The sequence below is a fragment of the Pseudorca crassidens genome, chromosome X (assembly GCF_039906515.1).
Source record: "Pseudorca crassidens isolate mPseCra1 chromosome X, mPseCra1.hap1, whole genome shotgun sequence".
Taxonomy (NCBI): Eukaryota; Metazoa; Chordata; class Mammalia; order Artiodactyla; family Delphinidae; genus Pseudorca; species Pseudorca crassidens.
In genome coordinates, this window is record NC_090317.1 from 126,859,188 (window position 1) to 126,883,716 (window position 24,529).

Sequence of the window (24,529 nt, forward strand, 5' to 3'; positions counted from 1 at the left end):
GCCACCCACGCAACTCTCTCCTCTCATTCACTGTTCTGTGCCCTGTTCTGAACCACAAACGGTGGACGAGTAGAGGTGTGAGCTGTGAATTGTTTCTGTCCCCAGTTTGTTGCGAGGCTTCCCATGATGACCGACATCCTCCTCTGAATGAGAACCAATCAGCCCATTCAGAAAAATGTTGAGCTATAGCATTTCCTGACAATGATATGCACGTGTGATTTCCTTCCATTGTAGTGAAAGCTAAGAATCTCCCTCTCTCCCTCTCTCCCTCTCTCCCTCTCTCCCTCTCTCCCTCTCTCCCTCTCTCCCTCTCTCCCTCCCTCCCTCCCTCCCTCCCTCCCTCCCTCCTAACATTTGGCACACAATCTACCCCTACTCTCACACCTCTGTGTGCTTGGTGAAACCCCTGTTCATCTTGAAAACCCACGTGCGTGTTGCCTCCTTCAGGAAGCTTCCCCATTCTCTTCTCCCCCAGTCTTTGGCGCGTGTCTTTTGTCATGCTGGAAAACCATTTGTATGTTCTCTCCCCTGATAGACCAGAAGATCGCTGTGAGTAGGCGGGGCAGGTGTTACCATTGCTTGTCCCGGGACTCAGCACCTAGAGGGACTTCAGTATTTGGTGAAAGAATGAATGGCATTTTCATTTCTCAAAAAAAGATTTTAAAGAAAGCTAGACAATAAACCATGCTATTTTTTTTAAGGTGGAAGAAATGGCATGCATGCTTAGTAGTAATTTATTGTTGAGTAGTTTAACAAGAATATCGCTACCATGGCAAAATCTGGATAAAAGTAGTAAAAATGAGATCCGCTGCAGATATCAAATCAAAATCCCTTCCTTTCTGGCAGCACAGAGGCCAAAGTTTCAGAAAATTGGCTCAACCTCACTTTGCATCTAGCTATTTTGTCATCACTTAATAGAATTAACCAACATTTACAGCGTAGAGACTTGCATAAAGCCCCACGCCAAGTGCTAGGGCAATAAAAGAAAAAAGGTCCAGTTCTGAGCAGCTGCTCTTAAATCATTCTTACGTAAATTGCCCCTGAGCACTTGACTCACATCGTGTCCATTGATGTCAGGGTGAAATCCCATCGCATGGCATTTCCCGTTAGCACTCGAAACTTGTACACGCTTGTCGAAGTCTCACTCTCCCGGTGTGGCCGTTGTTGCCGGCGCAGCATTTTATTCATAATTCTTTGAGAGTGCTTTCCATTTCTCTTTTGGCTGGTTGGACATGTTTCTCTCTTCTGAAACACGGGTCAGCACAATAAGCTCCGCACGCCAAATCCAGCTTGCTACCTGTAAATATGATTCAGCTTGTAAATATGATTCCATCGGACAGCCGTGATCTTTCATTTCTGCTTTTGCGTGCTACAGTGGCAAAAGTGAGTAATTGCAACAGAGAGTGTCTGTCCTGCAATGCCAAAGATATTTACTGTCTTGGCCTTGGTACAGAAACTTTGCTGACCTCTGTTCTCATATTTTTGAGAGATTCTTGAAAGCAAGGGTTATGTTTTATTCTTTTTGGGTTCGTCCCCAACATCAGTACTTTGTATTAACTCCACCAACGAATGTCCGAGTCTTACTGTGTGTGAGGCACTGTTCCCGGTGCTGGCTGTACATCCCTCAAAGAGCAAAACAGAGTCTCTGCTCTCGTAGAGCTGATATTCTAATGCTGGGGCCATGGGGAGAGACAGAGCAGTGAACAAACTAATACACTATGTCGGCGATGCACGTCATAGAAGAAAACAAACCGAGATGGGGGAAGAAGGGTTGCCGCGATGGGTGGGTGGGTGGGTGGGTGGGTGGGTGGTTGGTTGTGGTGGTCTTAGGGGAATCGCTTTCATGTGGGTTCACAGAGAAGGTGACATCGGAGCGGAGAGTCATTCCAACGACCTTGCCAAGGGGAGACAGGACGTGCGTGGCGTGCTTGAGGAATCACAAGGAGACCATGTGCCCAGAGCAGAACAAGGGGTAGCGTGGGAGGAAATGAGGTCACTGTCTGAGTCTGTGTTTTCTGGGGCTGGTTTTATTCTGGTGAATTTCTCCCTGAGTGAGATGGGAAACCCCTGGAGGGTAGAGCAGAGGCGAGGCAGGCTCTGTCGTGTTTTAACAGGCTCAGGCTTCCGAATGGAGGATAGACTGTGGGCGCGGGGCGTGGTGGGGGGGAGGGGCAAGACTGAGCAGAAGCCAGGAGACCATTTAGAAAAAATACTGTGATCATCCAGGTAGGAGAGGATGTTTGTTGGCTTCGTCCACGATCATAGAAAGGGGAAGAGGAGGAAGCCAGGAGCCAGCTCAGTGCTTGGTATTCGGTAAATGTCTCTTGAATAAAATGTCAGCATTTCCATCGGGGTCGGCAGCGTCATCACCTCTAGAAATTCTGATTGCACTGCTCCGGGATGGAATTCTAGCACCTGCCTAAAAATACAATCGTCAGAACTCTCCAGGCATAGTTGACGCTCAGCCCCCTGTTGAGATCCATCGGTAGGTGTTTCTGTTTCACCTGAGCACGAAGCAGACCAAAGGGGCTACCTTTTTCCTTTACATGCTTCTGATGGGAAGTGAGAAGAAATTTGATGTAGAGAGAATTCTGTTTTTCCATGATGAACCAAAATGATGATTAATAGGTAAAACCTTTCCATTTCTTCCAAGCTATTTGTGTAGGAAGGGTTGGCCGGAACCAAGCGGGGCTGGTAAGTTTCTCACAACAGCAGCCCTGGGGTTTCCACTGTAGGTTGTGGAAAGATGAGAAACCTTTAATATTTCAAATCTCTGCTGCCCATTTATGCTTTCTTACGTAGTTAGCATTAGCGGATGGCTGGAGAGGTCTTTAAGATGAAGCCAGCAGCCCTTTAAGTTGTAACAAGCTTAGCACATACTTTACACTTTTAATGATCAGTTACCGTTCAGTTGATAGCAAGATGAGCATTAGTTTAAGCACAGCACCCCATGGTATTTCTGAGGGATGCTATTTCAGAGAGGGTCAGGGCATTCTAGAAATAGCGAATTTTGTAAATAAATGGAGGTGTGAATACAAAAAGGCTGATTGTCAGAATCACTAAACATAGCTTTGGATGTGAAGCCTTCCTATGAATCAGGCTGAGAAAATCCCCCCGGAGTGTGATTTGAACCTTGCATCTACTGGGTGAACTGCACGGTTCTCCCACAGCCCGCAGTGGGCTGCATCTAATATGCCTGTCACTGTTGCGCAGACCTCTGCTAATGGCCTTGAAAGGGAGAAGGTTCAAAGAGGCTTGGTTCCCAGGCCTGCTAATGAGCACGAGGCCCCTTCCCTCTTAATGAGCAGGGGTTTATGTGGGATTCTTCGCCCTGCCGTTTTGGAAGGGGAGGCAGGCGAGAGTTCACAAAAGCAGCAAGTCTTCCTGGCGAGGGGAGCGTGCAGCTAGGCCACCCGAAGGCCGCCTGGAGGGGAGCAACAAAGCTGCCGGAGGTCGTGCCCGGGCCAACGTGGCCCTGAGTGTGAGGCTGGACCTCCTGCTAGCCCGGCCTGTCGCTGGCGACAGTGACAAGCCCTTGATGGGAGATTTCAGCCCGGGAGGGCTGTGCAGGGTCCGTCGGCAGCCCTTGTAAATCTCCTCGGAGGAGTGCCACTGCCTTCAACTGCTTTCTCAGCTGTAATCGTCCCCACTGTTACAACTTAGCAAATGAATATCGTAGCCACGAAAATCCTTGTTCTAATGAACTATGTCGTTATTAGTCATTGGTCCCCAAGCTCACCGCAGCCGCTGAAAAGGCCCCCAGATATTTTTCTTTGCTTCCCTCTGCCCACCCACGTCCCACCGCTGGATTAAACAATAGAATTATTCAGAAGAGTAACAAACGCATGCCAGAAACGTTGCCTTTATCACAATCATCTTTGTGAAAGTCCCGGTTTTTTCTCGGGAATGTATTTTGGAAACTGACATCCCCTGCTGAAGCATTATCCTTACCCCTGAAATCGCGCGTTTGATTTCATACGCATTTCATGCCCATTTCTACAATGAGTGCCTTTCTCCTTCTCTGAAGCCTGGTTCAGTACGGCAGAGCAGAGGCCCTTAAAACACATATACTTAACATGTAAGTTCATAAATTCAAAGTTATGAAAGACTCCGTAGTTCATTAATTAATGTTTCTACATTTTCATTTTCAATGCAAGGAAAACTTGGCCACGGCACCGTAAGATTATTGTGATTAGATATGGAAATTACAGTTTCAAGAACTTGCCAGTTTGGAGCGAGAAACTTTAAAGAACAAAATTGAAAAAAAAAAAATGCCGCTTTCAGTGACGGGAACCTTGAGGAAATGTTAGCTGGTCTGCTGGCTTAGGGTGTTTCCCCACACCCCCCATTTCCCCAGTGAATAGAGAGAGAATTATTTGGAATGTACACACATTTACCCTTCCGTGACCTGTGTTGGGAATTATTCTGAGATGTAGTCAAAGCTGACAGCCCCGCATGGCTGACCCCCCTCGCGCCTAATCAAATCTTACGTTCTGTTTCCAGATAGCTGATCAGCTTCCTTGGATTTTGCTGATGACCCAGGAGAGCTTTGCCTGAAGATGGAAACACTGGAGTCGGAGCTGACCTGCCCTATTTGTCTGGAGCTCTTTGAGGACCCTCTTCTGCTCCCCTGCGCACACAGCCTCTGCTTCAACTGCGCCCACCGCATCCTGGTGTCACACTGCGCCACCAACGAGTCCGTGGAGTCCATCACTGCCTTCCAGTGCCCCACCTGCCGACATGTCATCACGCTCAGCCAGCGAGGTCTAGACGGGCTCAAGCGCAACGTCACCCTGCAGAACATCATCGACAGGTTCCAGAAAGCTTCGGTGAGCGGGCCCAATTCCCCCAGCGAGACCCGCCGGGAGCGGCCGTTCGACGCCAACAGCATGACTTCGGCCGAGAAAGTCCTCTGCCAGTTCTGTGACCAGGATCCTGCCCAAGACGCCGTGAAGACCTGTGTCACTTGCGAAGTGTCCTACTGTGACGAGTGCCTGAAAGCCACTCACCCGAACAAGAAACCCTTTACGGGCCACCGTCTGATTGAGCCCATCCCGGACTCGCACATTCGGGGGCTGATGTGCCTGGAGCACGAGGATGAGAAGGTGAATATGTACTGCGTGACCGATGACCAGTTAATCTGTGCCTTGTGTAAACTGGTCGGGCGGCACCGAGACCATCAGGTGGCAGCTTTGAGTGAGCGCTATGACAAATTGAAGGTTAGTCCGATCCGCCTTAAGCCGAACCCCTTTCTGCCAGCAAATGTCATGGAAAGAAAAAGTATATTCACTGCTAGCTACGTGGCAGGTGAAGGTTTTTCTCTTCGCCTTTGTTATCTGATTCGTTATAGCACGTCTTTTTGGCAGCCTAGCCGTGTTACACAATAAGGGTGTCTTGTAAAAGTTGACTGCCGCTTGTAATGTTAGCGTTGTCAAGGTGAGGGCGAATTCTGAAAAATCTGGATCATTTTCAATCCTTGCGGTTGAGAGAGAGCGAGAGAGAACGAGAGCGTGCGCGCGTGGGAAGGAATGGCGGATGAAATCTGGGTTTGGGCATTTTGGGGGCGTTTACTTTCCTTACTCATCAGGGAAAACTCATTTCACTTGCATCGTACCTGTATCTAGTTACTGCCCAAACAGAAGAATAGAAGGAGAAATGCCTATAGCAAATGTGGGATTTTAGAGGACACGTGACCTTTTATTCCTTGTGTAAATGATATCCAGCGTATTGGTGAAGTAGAGTGTCCCGATCGTCTCGGGTTTCACGAAAGAATTCCTTTGCGTGGAGGCTTTTTGTGCCATAAGGTTACAGGCAAGAATGTTTGAACTTCACTTTTAACATGAATTAGGAGCCAAACTCCACCTCAGGGAATGATAATTAATATGACTATACGTCAGATTTTAAAAATCACTCTCTAAATATGGAGAGAAGGCACCAGGGAAGAAATAAGGCAGGCCTCCAGGTGTCTGTTCATCTGCGGGCGACGGTGGGTCTAATTATTGCAAACTCAGCCGAGAGAGTTTGCTCTGATCATGAGACGCTCTGTCTGCTCCGTTCCCCAGCTAATTTTAGGTAACAAGATGCCAATTAAAAGGAAAGGAAGTATAAATTAAGAGCTTTGCGTAAATATATACCGAAGTCCTTCCTCTCAGGACAAACACACACTGTGTTGAGCAAACAAAATGAATCACGTGATCAAAAGTATTACCGCTCAGAGCTCATCACCACGTCTCACAAATGGTTCCTATCACTTCTCGGCGCTGATGGGGGCTTGTGTTTACCAGGACCACGTAGTTTATTTGGGGGATGCTGGGATGAATGCACCACATCTGTGATGTGGTGGCTGTTTCTTGGTATGCTGAGGGAGTTTGGCATGCCGAAGTGAATCCTTGCTTCCAAACGTCACTTGGGGGACAAAAGCATCACCTGGGCAGCATGCCTCACTCAAAGTGAGGTGACTAGTATAAAACCATCTTTAGAAAGCTGAGCCAGAGGATCGAGGTGATACAGACAAGGGAAGACAGATGCTGCCTGGTTTCCTAGTGTCGCGCACGAAGGTAGCCGAAAACACACCTCCAGAGTTCTTAATAGCAAAGGCAGTGCGTGTGAGAATTGTGCTGCTAAAACAGATTCTTCAGAGATTGCTGTGGCTATCACCCTTTTTTGGTGGGGGACAGAATATTTAGGATGATTGAACATAGGTGGGTTTTTTTTCCTTTTTTTAAAAATTGAAGTATGGTTGATTTGCAATGTTGTGTTAGTTTCAGATGCACAGCAGAGTGATCCAGTTATATATTTTCTTTTTCAGATTCTTTTCCCTTTTAGGTTATTACAGAATATTGAGTAGAGTTCCTGGTGCTATACAGTACGTCCTTGTTGCTTACCTATTTTATATATAGTAGTGTGTATCTGTTAATCCCAAACTCCTCATTTATCACCCCCCCATGACCACCTTTCCCCTTTGGTAACCGTAAGTTGGTTTTCAAGGACCTAGGTGTTTTTGCTTTCCGAAACGTAAAGCTGCCAGATCGGTTTTTTTATTCAAAAAGTGTTCCTTCAGTTGGCTTGACACTACCTTTAATGACCGTTTGTCAAAGCACCACAATGAGGTTCCGTATTCAGCAGCTCCCAGACTTGATATTTAAACCTGATCCTCGAGTTCTTCTCATGACTTGTGTACCATCACAGAGGAGTTCTTAGTTATTTACACCTCCAAATTTTAGAGGAGACACTTTTAATGCCCTAGCCATTTTTGTGATGAAAATGAAACTCTTCAATTAAGAGCCCTGCACACTTGTCTAATCAAGCCAGTGGGTTAGCGGTCATTTTATACTGTTACCGGGAGGGCCTGAGCATTAATGATCTAGTGGGTTTTATCTTCTAATTACAGAAATATAAGCATATAAACAGCACCCAGTGCACCAAAACACACTTATAGCCGCTCGACAAAATATGCTTTATAAGTATTTATTTACAGCCATTTCCCAAAATGTGCTTATGAGCATTTAAACAAATAACATGCTAGCATAGCCTGTTTGTTCTAAAACATGCCACTTAGGTTAGAATTTTAAAAAATCACAGAATAGATGACATTTGGGTGCCTCTGGTACTTCAAAACCTAAGTACAATATAAACATTGAATTTTTGAAGAAAGCAATAGCATACTGAAAGGACCAAAACCAAGAAAGGGTATTTTTGTTAATTACTTTGATCTGAAAAAGTAAATGTGTTTTTTTTTCTTTTGGTTTATTAGCCATTTTTTTAAATGTCTTCATTGGAGTATAATTGCTTTACAATGGTGTGTTAGTTTCTGCTGTATAACAAAGTGAATCAGCTATACGTATACATATATCCCCATATCCCCTCCCTCTTGCGTCTCCCTCTCACCCTCCCTGTCCCACCCCTCTAGGTGGTCACAGAGCACCGAGCTGATCTCCCTGTGCTATGCGGCTGCTTCCCACTAGCTATCTATTTTACCTTTGGTAGTGTATATATGTCCATGCCACTCTCTCACTTCGTGCCAGCTTACCCTTCCCCCTCCCCATGTCCTCAAGTCCATTCTCTACGTCTGTGTCTCTATTCCTGTCCTGCCCCTAGGTTCATCAGGTAAATGTGTTCTTTTAATGTATTTTCCTGAGGCTTTAGCATCTCATACAGAAATGGATTTGTGATGATGTGGAAACACAAAGCATGTAGGAATTTGAGGATGCTTTCATTGATAACATGATAGATTTGTTTTAGTTAATTGAATATGTAAGGATTCAGGTGTCTGCTGTTTGAAAATGTTTTTTTTTACTTCTGTTAGTAAAAGTCCATTATTTGAAGAGGGGGAATTCAGCAGTGATTATGAAGAAGAATTATTTCTTGCAATAACACTCAACTTTGAGGGACATTTTTTGCTCACATGAACTCTCAGTGTACGTGTGTTGATATAGAGGATTGGAATATACTTTTGTACATTACACCTTTTTTTCTAGACACAAAGGGGAAAAAAACATTTAAAAATTCCAGCATGTAGAATTCATGCAAGCAAAATCTTTCACATCATTTGAAATAGCATCGGGAATCTAATGCTTTCAGAAACTATGCATTGGGAAGTACTCTTAAAATATTGCAGCAGAGAGAAAACTAAACCAGCATTTCCTGAACTCTGTTTTAAGATAAAAAGAGAAAAGTCTTCCTGACAAATGCATAAGTCTCTAAATGGAGCATATCATAATGTGCACCTTTTCACATCATTTTGATTGAATTTTAAGAAGCCTCTCAGTCCTCCAAACTTGGATCAAAAGTTTGATTTGTGAACCACCTAACATGGAAGAGAATTTAATAGAACGCATTCCGGAGTTTTCGAGGAATTACGATGCAGTAATTTCTTTTCCTCTGTTCCAGCATACAGTGTTGGAGCTCTTGTTTCTTTCCTCTAGTTACACCTATAAAAATACACAAACCAAGAAAAACTGACCTTTCCTTGCCCTTCAATTTCAGCATAGTCAGACTTCAAGTTAGCTGAAACTGAAGTTGCAAATCATTGTTTTGCTTTTCTGACTCTAATTGGCCTTCTGTTGGCCTAGGGAGTTTATTTGTTAAAAAAAAAAAAAAAAAAAAACCCTTTCAATGGATCATCCCATTGTAATTTTATAATAGTTTGATAAAGGTTCCAGTTAAACCTCAGCCTTCCTGTGTAGCCCTTCTCATCTGGAGGTGAAGACATGGGATTTCACTCTTCAGCGTCATTTATAGATCATAAGGGTCTATATTTTTTAAAGTCTTGTACTTTATTTGCCGTTGGGGAAGTTGTAAGTAGATACTGAGCTAGACTTTTTCCTTTTTCCGAGTTTCTATAGATTGTTTCTTCTCTGAAAATAGTAGCCGGTTTAGTGCAGGTTCCAGTGAAAGGGTGTGTGTGTTGCATACATATGTGGATAGAGGCCAGGGTTGCTGCTGCATCCTACAGGGTGCAGGATGGGTGCTCCCACATAGACTTGTCTGGTCCCAAATCTCAATAGTGCCCGGGTTGAGAAACCTTCATCTGTGAGAATTTAGTGTTTGTCACCGTATGAATTTGCCACGACTGCCACAAGGAACCACAAACTAGGTGGCCTAAAGGAAAGAAATGTATTGTCTTACAGTTCTGGGGTCCAGCAGAGTTGATTCCTTTTGAGGGCTGTGAGGGAAGAGCGGATTCTAGGCGCCTCTCCTTGGGTTGTGGGTGGCTGTCTTCTCCCTGTGTCTCTTCACATGGCATTCTCCCGCTGTGCCTGTCTTTGTGTTCAGATTTCCCCTTCTTGGCATAATTTTTTTTTTTTCCTGGCCGTGCCGCGAGACATGCGGGATCTTAGTTCCCCGACCAGGGATGGAACCCAGGCCCCCTGCAGTGGAAGCGCAGAGTCTTAACCACCGGACCGCCAGGGAAGCCCCAGATTTCCCCTTCTTAAAAGGACACCAGTCACATTGGATTAAGGGCCCACTTTACTACAGTATGATCTCATCACAGCCAATTAGAGCTGCAATGACCTTATTCCTAAATAAGGTTCCATTCTGAAGTATTTGGGATTAGGACTTCGACATGTGAAATTTTAGGGGCCACAGTCCAACCCATAACAATCACTCCAGTGTATACCTAGTTACCCAGTCAGCTGAACACACACTATGTCCCCCTCAAGAATCTAAGCACCCTGAGTCAGGCAGAGACCTTTGGCTCTCACTGTACCATCACCCACCTAAGACTGACCACAGGGTCTTGCAGATAATGGATTCCCAATAGATACTTGTCAGCGGCTTCACTGATGATCAGCTGTTAACACTACATGGAAACTTAAATTCCATTCCTAATAATGTTGCAGATACTCATCCGTAAACACGATAAAGAATTCTATAAGAGAATTTCTAAATGAGAGCACAGCCAGGTATTACATTATATTTTATCCAGCTCGATGTGAATCATTATTTTGGTCTGTATTGCATTTCACTGGTTTAGATTTAATGGTGTGAATTTTGATAAACTAGATCTCAAATACTCGTAGAACAACTCACCTTTGTTTTATGCACCTATGTGATGGACACTTGATAGATCCATTATACCTACCATTTCCTTTATCCTCCCATTACCCGTATTTGACATATGGGTTTTTATTTATTTTTTTAATTTATTTTTGGCTGCGTTGGGTGTTCGTTGCTGTGCGCGGGCTTTCTCTAGTTGGGGCGAGCAGGGCCTACTCTTCATTGCGGTGCGCGGGCTTCTCATTGCGGTGGCTTCTCTTGTTGTGGAGCACGGGCTCTAGGCGTGCGGGCTTCAGTAGTTGTGTCACGTGGGCTCAGTAGCTGTGGCTCGCGGGCTCTAGAGCGCAGGCTCAGTAGTTGTGGCACACGGGCTTAGTTGCTCCGCAGCATGTGGGATCTTCCTTCCCTGGCCAGGGCTTGAACCCACGTCCCCTGCATTGGCAGGCAGATTCCTAACCACTGCGCCACCAGGGAAGCCCTGACATATGGGGTTTTTTGAGAGGTCGCGCAAAAGTAAGTTAATATATGCTGCATAAATGAAGGCAATATGAACAGAAACGGTCTCTCTCCTTCACGGAGCTTAAAGTTTAGCAGAGAGTGCCGGCGGGTGAACATTTCCTCTGGTGGTGGTGGAAGGAGGCACGCTGCCCAAAGCAGGGACGACACCAACCCCAGACCTGAGAGATGGAGAAAGGCTTCCTGGAATAAGGGCCATTTCACCTACCATTGCCAAGCTGTTTATTAGAAAACAACGTTGAATTTACTAGATGTCCGTGGATTGTTTGGTATCATTCTTTTTTTATTTTTCCCACTTACCACATCCCTTGTGCAACCCCTGTATCTTTTTTCAGACTAGTTCACAATAATTCTAGGCTAGATTTTAATCTAACATGTAGATATACCTTATGACATTTTGTCACACGATGCTACTGGGGATATGTGAACTTCAGACACATGTCTTCCAAAACGTTTTGGTTATATGAGGTCTCACCAGTTCCAACTGGCCCCTTCAAATTGTGATTCTGCTTGGACTTATTTCATGGGAACATTTCTTTAGTCTGCAATATATTTTTTAAAACTTCCCATGTGATGAAATACAGTTTCCAAATATTTGTCAAATATGTTAAACCTATATTTTAATTTTCTTGGGTACAAAAACTATTTATGATAAATGGAGTAAAAGAAAACATCTCTAGGGATATGTTCTTAACAGTAAGTTTAAGGCTCCATCTTTCTCCTCTCTCCTTCTCATCTGCCTATTCCCCCTGAGGAGTCTCCTCTCTCTCCTTCAACTGCGGATAGGAATGTCTTATTGCCTGATGATTTATTGTTATTGGAATCATTTTTGAGAAGCTCAGAGAGTTCTGGGATATGCACAGACAAGTACACAAGGTACCTTTTAGTCACATGGCTGTGGAAACAAATGTAGTCTTTGAACCTGTTGCTTAGCTTAAGTTCCTCTGTAAAACAGGGCTAATAATGTACTTACTTGCGTAGAATCATGGAAAAACAAGATAAAAAGTTTCATGTAAACCCTCAGCCCTGCGCCTGGCAATATACTATAACGTAAAAATACTGTAAGAAACCAGGGGGTTAGAATGGCATGATGGTTAAGGTGTGGAATTTGGAGGCAGACCACCTGCCAATTATTTTTTTTTCTTAATTTTTATTTATTTATTTTTGGCCGCATTGGGTCTTTGTTGCTGCGCGCGGGCTTTCTCTAGTGGTGGCGAGCGGGAGCTACTCTTCGTTGCGGTGCGCGGGCTTCTCACTGCGGTGGCTTCTCTTGTTGCGGAGCACGGGCTCTAGGCGCGCGGGCTTCAGTAGTTGTGGCATGCGGGCTCAGTAGTTGTGGCACACGGGCTCAGTCGTTGTGGCGCGCGGACTTAGTTGCTCCACGGCATGCGGGATCTTCGAGGACCAGGGCTCGAACTCGTGTCCCCTGCATGGGCAGGCGGATTCTTAACCACTGTGCCACCAGGGAAGCCCCGCCAATTATTTTTTAACCAGTGCTTGTCTTATTTGCGTGTGAGGTAAGAGTCCACGTTGTTGCTTTCATGGGCTTTGTAGTTCTGTGTCTCAAGCACCTGGCGAAGGGCGGGGGCGTGACAGTGAATAGATGCTTGTTGATGGCCAGGTGTGGGATTGATGGGTTAGAGGCGTGTTTCGGGATTCGGGGGAGGAAGAGCCAGCTCTGGGTTTGAGTAGACAAGAAACCGTGCTCCAGGGTGGTGGGCTCTAAGCCGCCGTGACAGATGGGTGGATTATGCATCAAAGAAGAAGAGCAAGGCGTTCCTCAGGAGTGAGGCCAGCAGAGACCTGTTGGCAGGAATCCGCAAGACAGTTTAGGGATTCTAGACAATGCTGGCTAGAGCCCAGGTTGCCGATGGAGCGGCCAGGAGGGAGGATGTCGGGAGAGTCTTGTTGGGGGAAGAGTTTGAGTCTTTGAGTGCCAGGTTAAGGGTTTGGGGCAATTTTCCTCTTCTTTATAGCGTAACACTGAAGGAGTTTGGTTTTTGTGAGAGAGGCTGATGTCATGTAGATTTTCTGAAGGCAAGGTCAAATGAGGATATCAGAAAGATTAGGGTCATTGTGTCCACAGAAGAAACAGAAGGGGGAAAAGATGTTCACATTACTTTAGATTTTGTGATCTCTTTTTTAATGTGCGAAATGAAGTAGTGTCATAGGTCAAAACCTCCCACACTCAACAGAAACATGCAAATAGGTAAGAGTCAGTTTCTTGTCCTTGAAGACCCAGGATCAATAGGAGTGGTCACTGATGAGTGGCTCTTGGGTCCAGACATAAATGTGATTCTTTTCCTGCTCCCCTAGTGCAGCGACATACTGGCGACCACGTGTCCTTATTTCTTCTGGCTTTTTGATCCACTTATAAGGAGGTTGCTGTTCAAGCCTCTGAACGCCTGCCACAGACTTCAGGAATGTTTTAGAGGCAGATGCAGCATTGAAGGGCGTGTTCTTGCATCCCCATTGTGCAGATGAGGAAATTGGGGCCGACAGTGGTAAGGGGGTGAGCCCACGTCACCTGGGGAGAGGACTTTGAGCTAGGACTAGAACACAGTTTCCCGCTGCCCAGTTGTTCTGTGTCTCTTCGGCTACTTCTTCTCCAGCTAACAGTGCATTGCCTTTCAAGTGGTTCCGTCATTTCCGAGGTTTCCTTTGAGGTTTGGAGACTTAACTCAGCGATTTTACACACAGAGCTGGCCGGGCTGTAGGCCACCATCATGGACGGTGGATGGTGCCTCTAGGGCCACCAGAAAAGCTGCCTTAAGATATCTCCACGCCAACATTTTCTCCAGTTGAGCCAGCGTAGACTGGGTTGTCTTGAAGGGCCAGATCTCATGCCAGGAGCTGAGTTCACACACATGGCCCCCAGGTGACCTTGGGGACACCTCAGAGGAAAGGAGATACTCGTGTGGAAACTAATGAATTGTCCTTGAAGCTTCCATGGGCTCACCGATTTCCCTCATAGGGTAATTTTTTTCCTGAATGTCTTAATATACAGTTAACTGCTTAATTTTATTTAAATATATAAAGTGGGTAAATGTTAAGTGAGGAGTATCTATTTGTGCATGGTATTTGAATTTAAGTTGAAAAGTTCTGAAAGAACACAATTCGTGTTGATCAGTCAGAGTTAAAGCTAGCAGGATTTGCTGAAATTACATTAACTAAATATTTCATTTTTTAAAGGCTGTGATATTCAGAATTGTCTTTCATTCTCTATCACTGACAAATCATAAATTAGGTTCTTCTTAGAAAGGCTGGCAAATTTTTGGACACTGGATAGGTAAAATAATAAGGAGAACACAAGTGGCCTGAGGAGGTGAATGTGGCTAAAGATTGGATATATTCTCAGTACGTGACATTCTGGAAAAATCTGATAAAACTATCAGTACACTTACAAAATCCACTTAAAACTTAATTCACTTTATGTTTTAGACTTTTGGGCACGATACTTAAGGACTTTGCCTACCCATGAGGATAGCTCTTAAGCTGACAGAGGAGAATACATTGTGCATTTCTCATCAGAAAAGAAAATGCTTGTAAAGTGCCTAGCCTTGTGATTGGCACATAGTGAACGTTCCGCGAGCATGAGGTATTATTATATCTGGGCATTTACTGTTACAACAAAGGCTTCATTGGTGTAATCCGATCGTGGATTTCCTGACAGTATCATAAATTACTTAGTGGTTATAGGGTCTATTTGTGTTTCTGGCTGACACGGGAAATTTTGAACAACCCTCTGAGGAATTATAATTGGGTGGAAACTTTGATTTGTCCTTCTTTTTAAACCAAGCTAAGTAGTAAAATGGACTTTTAAGAAGCAGTGAGCGGTGGACTGAAAGAAATGGCTTTAAAAACAAGCAGCGTTTTGAAGTCCAGGGGGACGAGCTAGTCTTTCATGTTCCTGCTTTATTGGATGGAATCAGCACCCCAGGTGTTGACAGAGGACTCCAGCTGTTTCCGAGGAAAGAGAAGCTGGCATTCGGGTTTATGCCATGACTGTCACATTTCGACACAGATAAGACAGATGAGACAAATATAGGTGACATGACAGGCGGGCAGCCTGGGCCAATCACAAGCTCAGTTGGCCAGCTTTGCTTTTTGTTGTAGATTGCCTTGGGTGTGTGAACGAAGGATGGAGCAAGGCGGCCCTGGGCTCTGCGTTGGCAGCTGTCTCCCTTAGAATAGGAAGAAGGAGGGGTTTCACTGTTGGATGGGGCTGGGGGAGGAGGAAAGCTCTGAAGCGAAGGATCTTGTAGACAGACGGGAAGGCCTTCGGCCGCTCCACCGTAGCGGCCCTGGGTGTTCTGTGCCATTGCGGCAGAATGGATAGAGCAACGTGGTCATCGTCTCCCTCCTCCCTTGTATCTCCTTTACTGCTTGCTGGGGAGAACAGTCAGGCAAATAACAGCTTTTATCCATGGGGATAGATTGGGTTCTTATTACTGAAACGATATGGAAAGCCTGAAAATCTTCTACCCCCTTTGTGTCTTTATAAATGATCTTCCCCATCTGCTTTGTCAAATTCTGCTTTGAAAGAAAGAAAGAGAGAGAGAGAGGAGAGGAGAGAAGAAAAAAAGAAAAGAAAAGAGGGGCTTCCCTGAAGGCACAGTGGTTAAGAATCCGTCTGCCAATGCAGGGGACATGAGTTCGAGCCCTGGTCTGGGAAGATCCCACATGCCGCGGAGGAACTAAGCCTGTGCGCCACAACTACTGAGCCTGCGCTCTAGAGCCCGCGAGCCACAGCTACTCAGTCCGCGTGCTACAACTACTGAAGCCCACGTGCCTAGAGCCCGTGCTCCGCAACAAGAGAAGCCACCACAATGAGAAGCCCGCGCACGGCAATGAAGAGCAACCCCCGCTCGCCGCAACTATAGAAAACCTGCGCACAGCAACGAAGACCCAACACACAAAAATAAATATAAATAAATAAATAAATTTATAAAAAGAAAAGGACCCATATTTATTCACCTAAAGGATATTTGTGTTTAGCTAATGAGATAAGCCCTGGATAAACTCTGGGAATTCAGAAATGAGTCACAAAGACACGTCATTGCTTTCATGGTCTAGACATAATTATAACTGTGATAAGAGTATAGAAAAGGGTTATGAAAAGAGTCCATGAAACTCAATCCATGAGATAGTTTTTAATATGACTTATTGTCCAAAATTGCTGACTTACGTGTTGCTCTCTGGAAATTGCCTAATTCCAAAAGCCGAAGGGAAAACACATGTCAAGGAAAAGCAGTGTTCAGAGAGGACAACAGTGACATTCGCACCATGCATCCCTTTGCAGTGGCAGTCAGGGCAACATAGGAGGACTCCAGTCCGTGAAAAAATCTGGGCCAGACCCTTTCTTATTAAAGGTCCGCTGATCACGGGCTGAACTGCTAGCCGTTCTCACGTGCTTTCCTCAGAGGTCTCCGTTTCCTTCCTGACCGGGGCTCATAGGTCGGGTGCATATCCAGGCAAGGGAGCAGTTTATGTCATTTCCACTGTGGAAGGACCCATCTCTAGGAAGACGCTGTGAGAGGCCACTGGAGGAAAGGCTGTTGTGTGGCCAAGCCAGCTGGGGAGCTGGCTTTATCTGTTAGGGAATTTTTACAAACTTAGGTGTTAGGATGAACATGCTGGCCTGGTAGAGAGGTTTATTTCTTGGTCCTTTGACCCTCTATGTGGCTGTCCAGAGCTTAGCTGCTCTTCGTTGGTGGCGTCAGATTTAAGGCTGAGAGGAGTGAAACGGGCAGGCTTTCCGACTCATGCTCAGTATGGCCTATCGCTTCTGGAATATCGAGGAGACCCAAGGTCCCCATACAAACTCCACCCAGGAGGGAAGTGCTTTTCTTGCCCCTGGATTGCTGAATAAAGCACTGGAGGGTCCCGGCCGACGAGGATCTCACCCATTTATAGTGTTCAGCTCGTCAAATAAAGTGGTTCCAGTTTCTCTTTTATTCTAGAAATTCATCTGGAAACGTATTAGGCAAGGCCATCACGCTGCCTTTGTACCTCTAGAAAACAGTCGTGTAGGTCAGGGCTGTGGAGTGGTAAGGGAGGGAGATTCTCTTTCAAGATGCTGCTTGAAGTTGTTTTCAGATGTGGTTCAAGGGTATTTGCTTATTCAACACTGAGAACCAGCTATTACCAAGAGGAATAACTAGCATTTGTAAATCTCCACATTGACAGTTTGATCAGTATTATTTGATCCTTGGAACAGCCACGTGTCCCCTGCAAAAATATGGGAATGATAATACCTGCTCATTAGGGATCTTGGGAGGATTAAATGAGATAATATAGGTCCAAGTGTCTAGCTCAGTGTCTAGTGGGTGGGGGAAGCTCCTTAATCACTTGGAACGTGAGGTCATGGAAATTAAATAGCATTAACTATGGTTAGAGAAATCTGAGTTTGGGGGCTCAGACCCAGGGACCCCATCCTGCCCCGAACTAATCATCACCTATGATTAAGGCAGAAAGAACTATGGCCCAAACATGCCACACTTCAAAAAAGTAATGAGAAGGAAAAAGAGCTTGGGTGATGGAGAGACAAAGTGCTTTTGCCTTAACTTCTGACACAAGGGCTCCCTGGACTAAGCAAAGAAATTTCCTTTAAAGTGGTAACTAGATTGAAGCTGATCTATTTTCCATTCTAATACAAATAATGGAGTAAAAATACAAAAATGAAATATGGAAATCCATGTGGAATAATTTTTATTTACTTACAGTAATGTTGAATTATTCAATATTCACTGGCTACTCTATACGTTAGTTTTAAATGAAGGAATGAATGAGTATCTGATGATCCCTAAATTCATTCCATCACTCGAAATGTGATGATTTATTTGCCGTGGTTAAAAATGTAAATTTAGCATCTTGGTCTATGAGTTTGACATTTCAAATCTCTTAAGAGACCTAAATGAATTCTTATTCATATTTAGTTATTTTTGGCAAAGCATGTACACAAGTGAAAATGGTCACCACGTGTTAGTCAATGAAAGGGTTTGGGGTCTGTTATCCGTTCCTCTCTCTAGGATTGCTTATCAGTCAGAATTGTAGGTTTAAATTAGTTTCTTAGACCAGAACGTCTCAAATATAAATGTACACAGGAAGTATACTTGGGGGTCTTATTAAAATGCAGGTTCTGATTCAGCAGGTCTGAGACAGGCTTGGAGTCTGATTTCACCTTGTGCCCTGGCCTTGCCATTTTAAATTTGTGTGAACTTAGGTTAAGGAAAAAAAAACACAACTAACTTCTCCAAGACTTAGGTGTTCATCGGTGCAACAGAGGTATAATTGAGGATTAAACCCGGTAATGATTGACCCTTGGGAAGTCCAAGGTTCCTCTCTCCATTGCTATTCTCCCCTGAAGGCTTCTACCCCAACCCACAACTTATTTGCAAATTTTAAGCCTTCTCTGTAGTTATAAAAACATTCTAGATTCTTCTAAGAAGTTAGACAATGTAAAGTCGATATAAATAAAAGTGGATAATCTTCCTCCTCAAGCTTTCTACCTCTTCCTCTACTAACTCCAGTTGATTCTTTTTTTGTTTTTAACATCTTTATTGGAGTATAATTGGTTTACAGTGGTGTGTTAGTTTCTGCTGTATAACAAAGTGAATCAGTTATACGTATACATATGTTCCCATATCTCTTCCCTCTTGCGTCTCCCTCCCTCCCACCCTCCCTATCCCAGCCCTCTAGGTGGTCACAAAGCACCGAGCTGATCTCCCTGTGCCATGCGGCTGCTTCCCACTAGCTATCTGTTTTACCTTTGGTAGTGTATATATGTCCATGCCACTCTCTCGCTTTGTCACAGCTTACCCTTCCCCCTCCCCGGTTGATTCTTAAAGGACTAACTCTAGGCTCACCGAGGACTACTCTAGGTTAGCTTTTCATAAAATTCTCTAATCTCAGACATGCCATGTTGTCTTTACTACCCCTTCAGAATTACACTGCATTCCGTATTATTTTATAAACATTTCTGGGTTCAAGCCTTCCTGCCCCAACCATTTGTTCATTTCTCAAGCTCAGCGCCTGTATCCCATAGTTCTTTGGTATCTGATTATTCATTTTTCAGTGACTAGAGCATTTCTAAAAGCTACAAGGTGTTTTCCAATTTTTTTTTTTTTTTGGGTGGGGTGTACGCGGGCCTCTCACCGCTGTGGCCTCTCCCGTTGCGGAGCACAGGCTCCGGACGCACAGCCTCAGCGGCCATGGCTCACGGGCCCAGCCGCTCCGCGGCATGCGGGATCTTCCCGGACCGGGGCACAAACCCGTGTCCCCTGCATCGGCAGGCGGACTCTTAACCACTGCGCCACCAGGGAAGCCCTACAAGGTGTTTTATCAGTAGTAAATACTTGTAGAAACAAATGGAACAGCCCGTACTAATTTAATCAGACGATACAGTACAATTTGCCCATCAGGTAAAAAAGGAAAATCGTAGCCCACCAGCCATTCTTTTGAATTTTGAATACGTAAGCAAGCAAAATATTGCCTTTTAGGTCTCTGCATTCATTTCTGAATCGACAAATTGCTCCCCAGTGATTTCTTTTGAGAAAGTATTATAGAGAGACCATTCGATTTTTAAAGACTTTAGTTCAGACAGAGGTGATGAAATATTTGTCATTCACAAGGGGCAGGATAAAATAATACTATATACATATATATATATGTATATAGTATGCATGTTTTTTATGTATATATTTGTTTGTTCCCTGCTGCCTCAGAACAGTTGTCTTTAATTCCCCTTTGAGGCAGGATGATAAGAAATCATGAAGACCTCAGCGGGTAAACTTAGCAGCACACAATTGCCTTATTATGACAACTTGAAGGGCGAGGGGTATCTAGTGGATCAAGGCCGGGGATGCCGCGCAACATCCTGAATGCACAAGACAAGCCCCCGTGGCAGAGAATCGTGCGGCTCCACGTGTCAGTGGTGCTAAGGCTGGGATACCTGTAATTAACCAAAGCATCTTTGCCGGCAGTGCAAAGGGGAAAAGCTCAGCTTCACTCTCAGAGGCGTTGACTTGTTTGTGTAACCTCCAAAACCAAATCTGTTTTGAGACTAGAAGGCTCAGCCCTTGCAGAGACCCCTCCCACCATCTGTGGACGCCCTGAGTGGCAGGCTGGCAGCCGCCTCAAGGCTGCGCACAGCAGGCTTCCTCCACCCCAGGCCCCCGCCCTGTCTTGAGCAGTCTGGGCCCGCCCATGCCGTCCTCCAGGCGGTTTCAGCAGTATTTCAACCTCCAAAGGCTTATTAAATATTCTTTAATCCCTTCCCCAAATGTGAGTTAGGTGCACTTGATATTATCTCCTATGCCCCAGATTTCCTACTTGGGGCAGTTCACGATCAGGACTACCTTCCAGGGGTAGCTGTCTTCCAAAGGAACTGTTTATGTGTATATAGCTCTGCATGTGTATCTGTGCAAAGCTGTAGATTCTCAGCCCCTCAAGTCAGAGACTTGGAATGGCATAAATCAAATGTGAGTCTTCAGTGCTGAGGCTGAAGTTATTTAGGCCTCGTTTCCAAGTGTTTGTTCCTGCCAGCAGATACTGTTTATTTCACAAGAAGTACACGTCTTGGAAGCCCCAAGCTGGAAGGGCCTTTGTTGTTGTCTAGTCCGGTGGATCTCGCCCTGGCTGCACAGAGATCACCTTGAACGGGGGCCCAGCCGGATGGAACAAGATCCTCTGGGGTGCAGCTCAGGCCCTGAGATTTTCCCCAAACTCCCCCAAATGAATCATTCATTCATTCATTCATTCATTTATATTGAAGTATAGTTGATGTACAGTGTTGTGTTTCAGGTGTACAGCAAAGTGATTCAGTTATTCTAAGGTGCAAACTTGGTTGAAAAACGTCAGTCTTGCCCAACCTCTCAATCACAAATGGGGAGACTGAGGCGCAGATGAGTTTCTAAAGGCAGGAGTCAGCAAACATTGTAGAGCCAGCTACTGAATATTGTCATATGATTTCAGTCGGGACCGCTCTGAACGCAGCCCTAGACAGTAGTAGACAGGATGTAAACAAATGGGCGTGGCTGTGTGCCAGTGAAACTGTATAAAAACAGGTGGCTGGCCAATCTGACCCGAGGGCTATAGTTTGCCAACCCCTGGTTTAGGCCTCACAGCTGGTTAGTGGAAACCCATATACCAGACCACAAATATACCAACCTTCAATAAATGTTGTTCCACTTGATGTAGTCTTTCTGTTTGAGGCAGTGTCTACAACATACCCAATTTCTTTTTCTTTTCTTTTTTTTTTTGCGTTACGCGGGCCTCTCACTGTTGCGGCCTCTCCCGTCGCGGAGCACAGGCTCCGGACGCGCAGGCTCAGCGGCCATGGCTCACGGGCCCAGCCGCTCCGCGGCATGTGGGATCTTCCCGGACCGGGGCACGAACCCGTGTCCCCTGCGTCGGCAGGCGGACTCTCAACCACTGCGCCACCAGGGAAGCCCCATACCCAATTTCTGTAGAAGTTGAATAAATACCTTTATGTAAGTTAAAACAAGTATCTTAATGTAGATGCTTTTAGTCTAGAGCACAGAAATTTTCATTATCTGTGTTCTTATGAGAGGTCTTCATTTTGAAGATACCTATCAAATTTAAGATGATGATAATAATAATCACAGTGTCTCTGTTCTACTGAAGTAATAAGCCCGTCAGTAGTATTTCTGTCCAAGGGATTTTCTTCAACTGGAAAGGCAGAAAATAAGACAATATGATCGGACCATCAATGCAAGAAGAAAAAAAAATTCTGCTAAGGAAAACGGGTTGTGATTTTTCTTTTCAACCAGTGAAGAAATCAGTTGTAAATTCTTTATCATTGCTCTGATGATCTGTGAGGGGATTTTTTTTTTTTTTTTTTTTTTGGCAGGGGTGCTGAGTTGGGACTTCGTTGCTGTGCGCGGGCTTTTCTCTAGTTGCGGCGAGCAGGGGCAACTCCTTGCTGCGGTGCGCGGGCTTCTCACTGCGGTGGCCTCTCTCGTTGCGGAGCACGGGCTCCAGGCGCGTGGGCTTCAGTAGTCGCGGCACGTGGGTTCTAGAGCGCAGGCTCAGTAGTTGCGGTGCATGGGCTTAGTTGCTCCGCAGCATGTGGGATCTTCCGGGACCAGGGCTCGAACCCGTGTCCCCTGCATTGGCAGGAGGATTCTTAACCACTGTGCCACCAGGGAAGCCCCGAGGGGATATTTTATTCAGATTTCTTTTGAATAAATCTGAGCAAACTTGAATATTATATCTGAGAGCTAGAGATGCCTCCCAGGAGTCCTCAGGAGTGACCGTGGAATAAGGCCACGGGGGTGGGAATGAAGCCATCACAATTAATCTGGAGAGTTATGTGTTTGGTTCTTAATGACAATTTTGGTCTTTTTCACTGTTTGTGTAGCCCTTCCTCCAAAATGCACTCATAAAACAGGTTTCTTGGAAGGTTCAAAAGCCATTGAATCTGGTCATTTTCCTTCGAAATTGATTTACCTCTATTTGGTAGTTACCTACGTACCTGTATTTTTCAGCAAAAGTGACTCGATCTCTTCCATTTTCTGCCTAAACAATATGCTCAGTAAAGGTGCTCCTGTCCTGAAAAAAATCAACATCATATTTACAATGAGAAAGTGACTTTCTGGCAAAGATTTCTCTGAATGGATAAACACTAGAGATGGTGAAACAAAATCAAATTTGTTTCCCACAGGAAGTGTCCCTCATCCATCTCTCTGATCGCCCCGTTTTGGATGCCCTCCCCCCCGTGTCCCCCTCTTTGACGCCCCACAGATGTGAGAATGGCTCTAAGTTTGCTTTCGTCACTGTGCTCACTCCATCATAGTGAGCTTCACTGCTGCCTTAATCTTTGGTTCTGGAGGCTGAAGGAGAGGCATTTTCCCCCCCGCAGTTGAGAGTTGTATAGCCCTAGGTGATTTTATGAAATAAAGTGTTGCAAAGGAGTGTTCTAGAAGATCAGTGATAGGAGTTAATACCAAGCATGTCTTCGGACAAGCAAGTGTCAGGTGCTAAGATACCTACTGGTGGTTCCCTGATCCTTCCCAGGTAAGCTCTGCACTTGAGGTTGTCTTTGTAGGATGGACAAGAGGCATGGAAAATGTTCGAAAAAATAAGCTCTGTTTGTTTCACACTATCATCGTGAAAACAGCTCTAAAGGAGACAGAGCATGGTCATTAAATGCCACTGAACCCTTGACAAATAATTTTCATGAAAAAACACCAAAACATTTCAGCACTTTTTTTTTCCCCAAATTGAGACAAAATTGTTCTTCCTTTCACTCTTTCTAAATATTGGTTTGTTGGGGGGTTTTGCTGTTACTGCTTAAAGAATAATTATTACCTTAAAATACTTAAAAATTTTTTTCCTAAGTCATAAATTCCATGCAATAAGACAATAAGCAGAGAGCGTCATGCCAGAACATTCCAGGCGTGCCTGAAACTCCACAGCAGGATGGATCCAGGAAGCAGCCTCATGGAGCCTGGCCATTTATCTTGTAAAGTCTCAAACTACCATGGGAAGCCCCTAGAGGACATGCTGTTGTTTGGGAGTTCCACTTAAAATACATTAGCGATATTCAGTATTTTTCTAAAGTTCTGGAAATCTACACTGTAAGCTTATTCAGATGTATTATTTGTTTCTTCCAGCAGCCAGCACTGCCAAAAAGAACTAAAGAAGGAAAAAATAAAGATAATATAAATGTGAAAAGCATGACTAGTATAAAGTGATAAACAAAAGTTTTTAAAGAGCAACAGATCGAGCATAGTCTTGTTTGGGGGCTTTAAAGTAAAATTATTTGGGATGGGTTCCTTTCTCCCAATCCCCGCCCTGCTTCCTCCGTCATTCAGAAATAATCATCTTATCACTACAGGGATACGTCCCATTTTGAAGACATTTACCTGAGGCCTTTTCTTCTCTTTTAATTTTGTGACCTGAATATTGGTGTGACTTTCAGCCTTTTGGCAAGCAAAGGGATTACTAGATGTACTGAAGGAAGATAAGAGCCTTTCCATGATTGGAGACTGAGCAAAGGGTGGAGAACAATATTTTTTTTCTTATTTCACAACAGACCCAGGCTCCCAAAATTACCTTCTGAGTTTGTCAAATGGTATCACGATAGCCTGCTAGGTGTTGAAAATTTCATTCATCTGGGCTCGAAATTCCACATTTTTCAAGAAAGAAGGACTGAAACTTTCTGTAATGTTCTCTACCTTAGGTTTCACAAACACGCTTACACCCAGATATTTTTTCTTGTGAAAATCCTGAAGTAAGTCAAGGTGTACATACGTAATGATCTAAAATTTACCTTTGAAAGGAGATAGCTTATATTTTCACAAATTAGAGTTTATAATTATGTTGCATTTTTACTCTATGGGACAGCACCACTTTTTACCTAGTCTGAGTTCATCTATTAGCCTTTCCTTACAAATTTGAACCCAAACTTTCATCAGGCTGAATATTGATAGATCTCCCTGTAATTGATACAGATCTAAATAAGAATGAAGTCCTAGTAAAAGTTTGG

General features: G+C 44.6%; 1 protein-coding gene and 1 long non-coding RNA gene across 7 annotated transcripts in view; one reads left to right on the forward strand and one right to left on the reverse strand.

Annotated features, from left to right (window-relative positions):
* Positions 1-24,529, forward strand: part of MID1 (midline 1) — a 636,259-nt gene that overhangs the window by 501,452 nt on the left and 110,278 nt on the right. For 4 of the 6 annotated variants that reach the window (XM_067724015.1, XM_067724016.1, XM_067724019.1 and 1 more), the window contains one exon: positions 4,504-5,219. In XM_067724015.1, the coding sequence (XP_067580116.1) occupies positions 4,560-5,219 (660 nt within the window). In that variant the 5' untranslated portion in view covers positions 4,504-4,559. The remainder of the gene's footprint in view (positions 1-4,503; positions 5,220-24,529) is intronic. The other 2 variants (XM_067724018.1, XM_067724017.1) reach the window with 2 other exon arrangements.
* Positions 22,261-24,529, reverse strand: part of LOC137217345 (uncharacterized) — a 240,702-nt gene continuing 238,433 nt past the window's right edge. Inside the window, exon 3 of the long non-coding RNA XR_010940073.1 lies at positions 22,261-22,590. This is a non-coding gene — a long non-coding RNA (uncharacterized lncRNA). The remainder of the gene's footprint in view (positions 22,591-24,529) is intronic.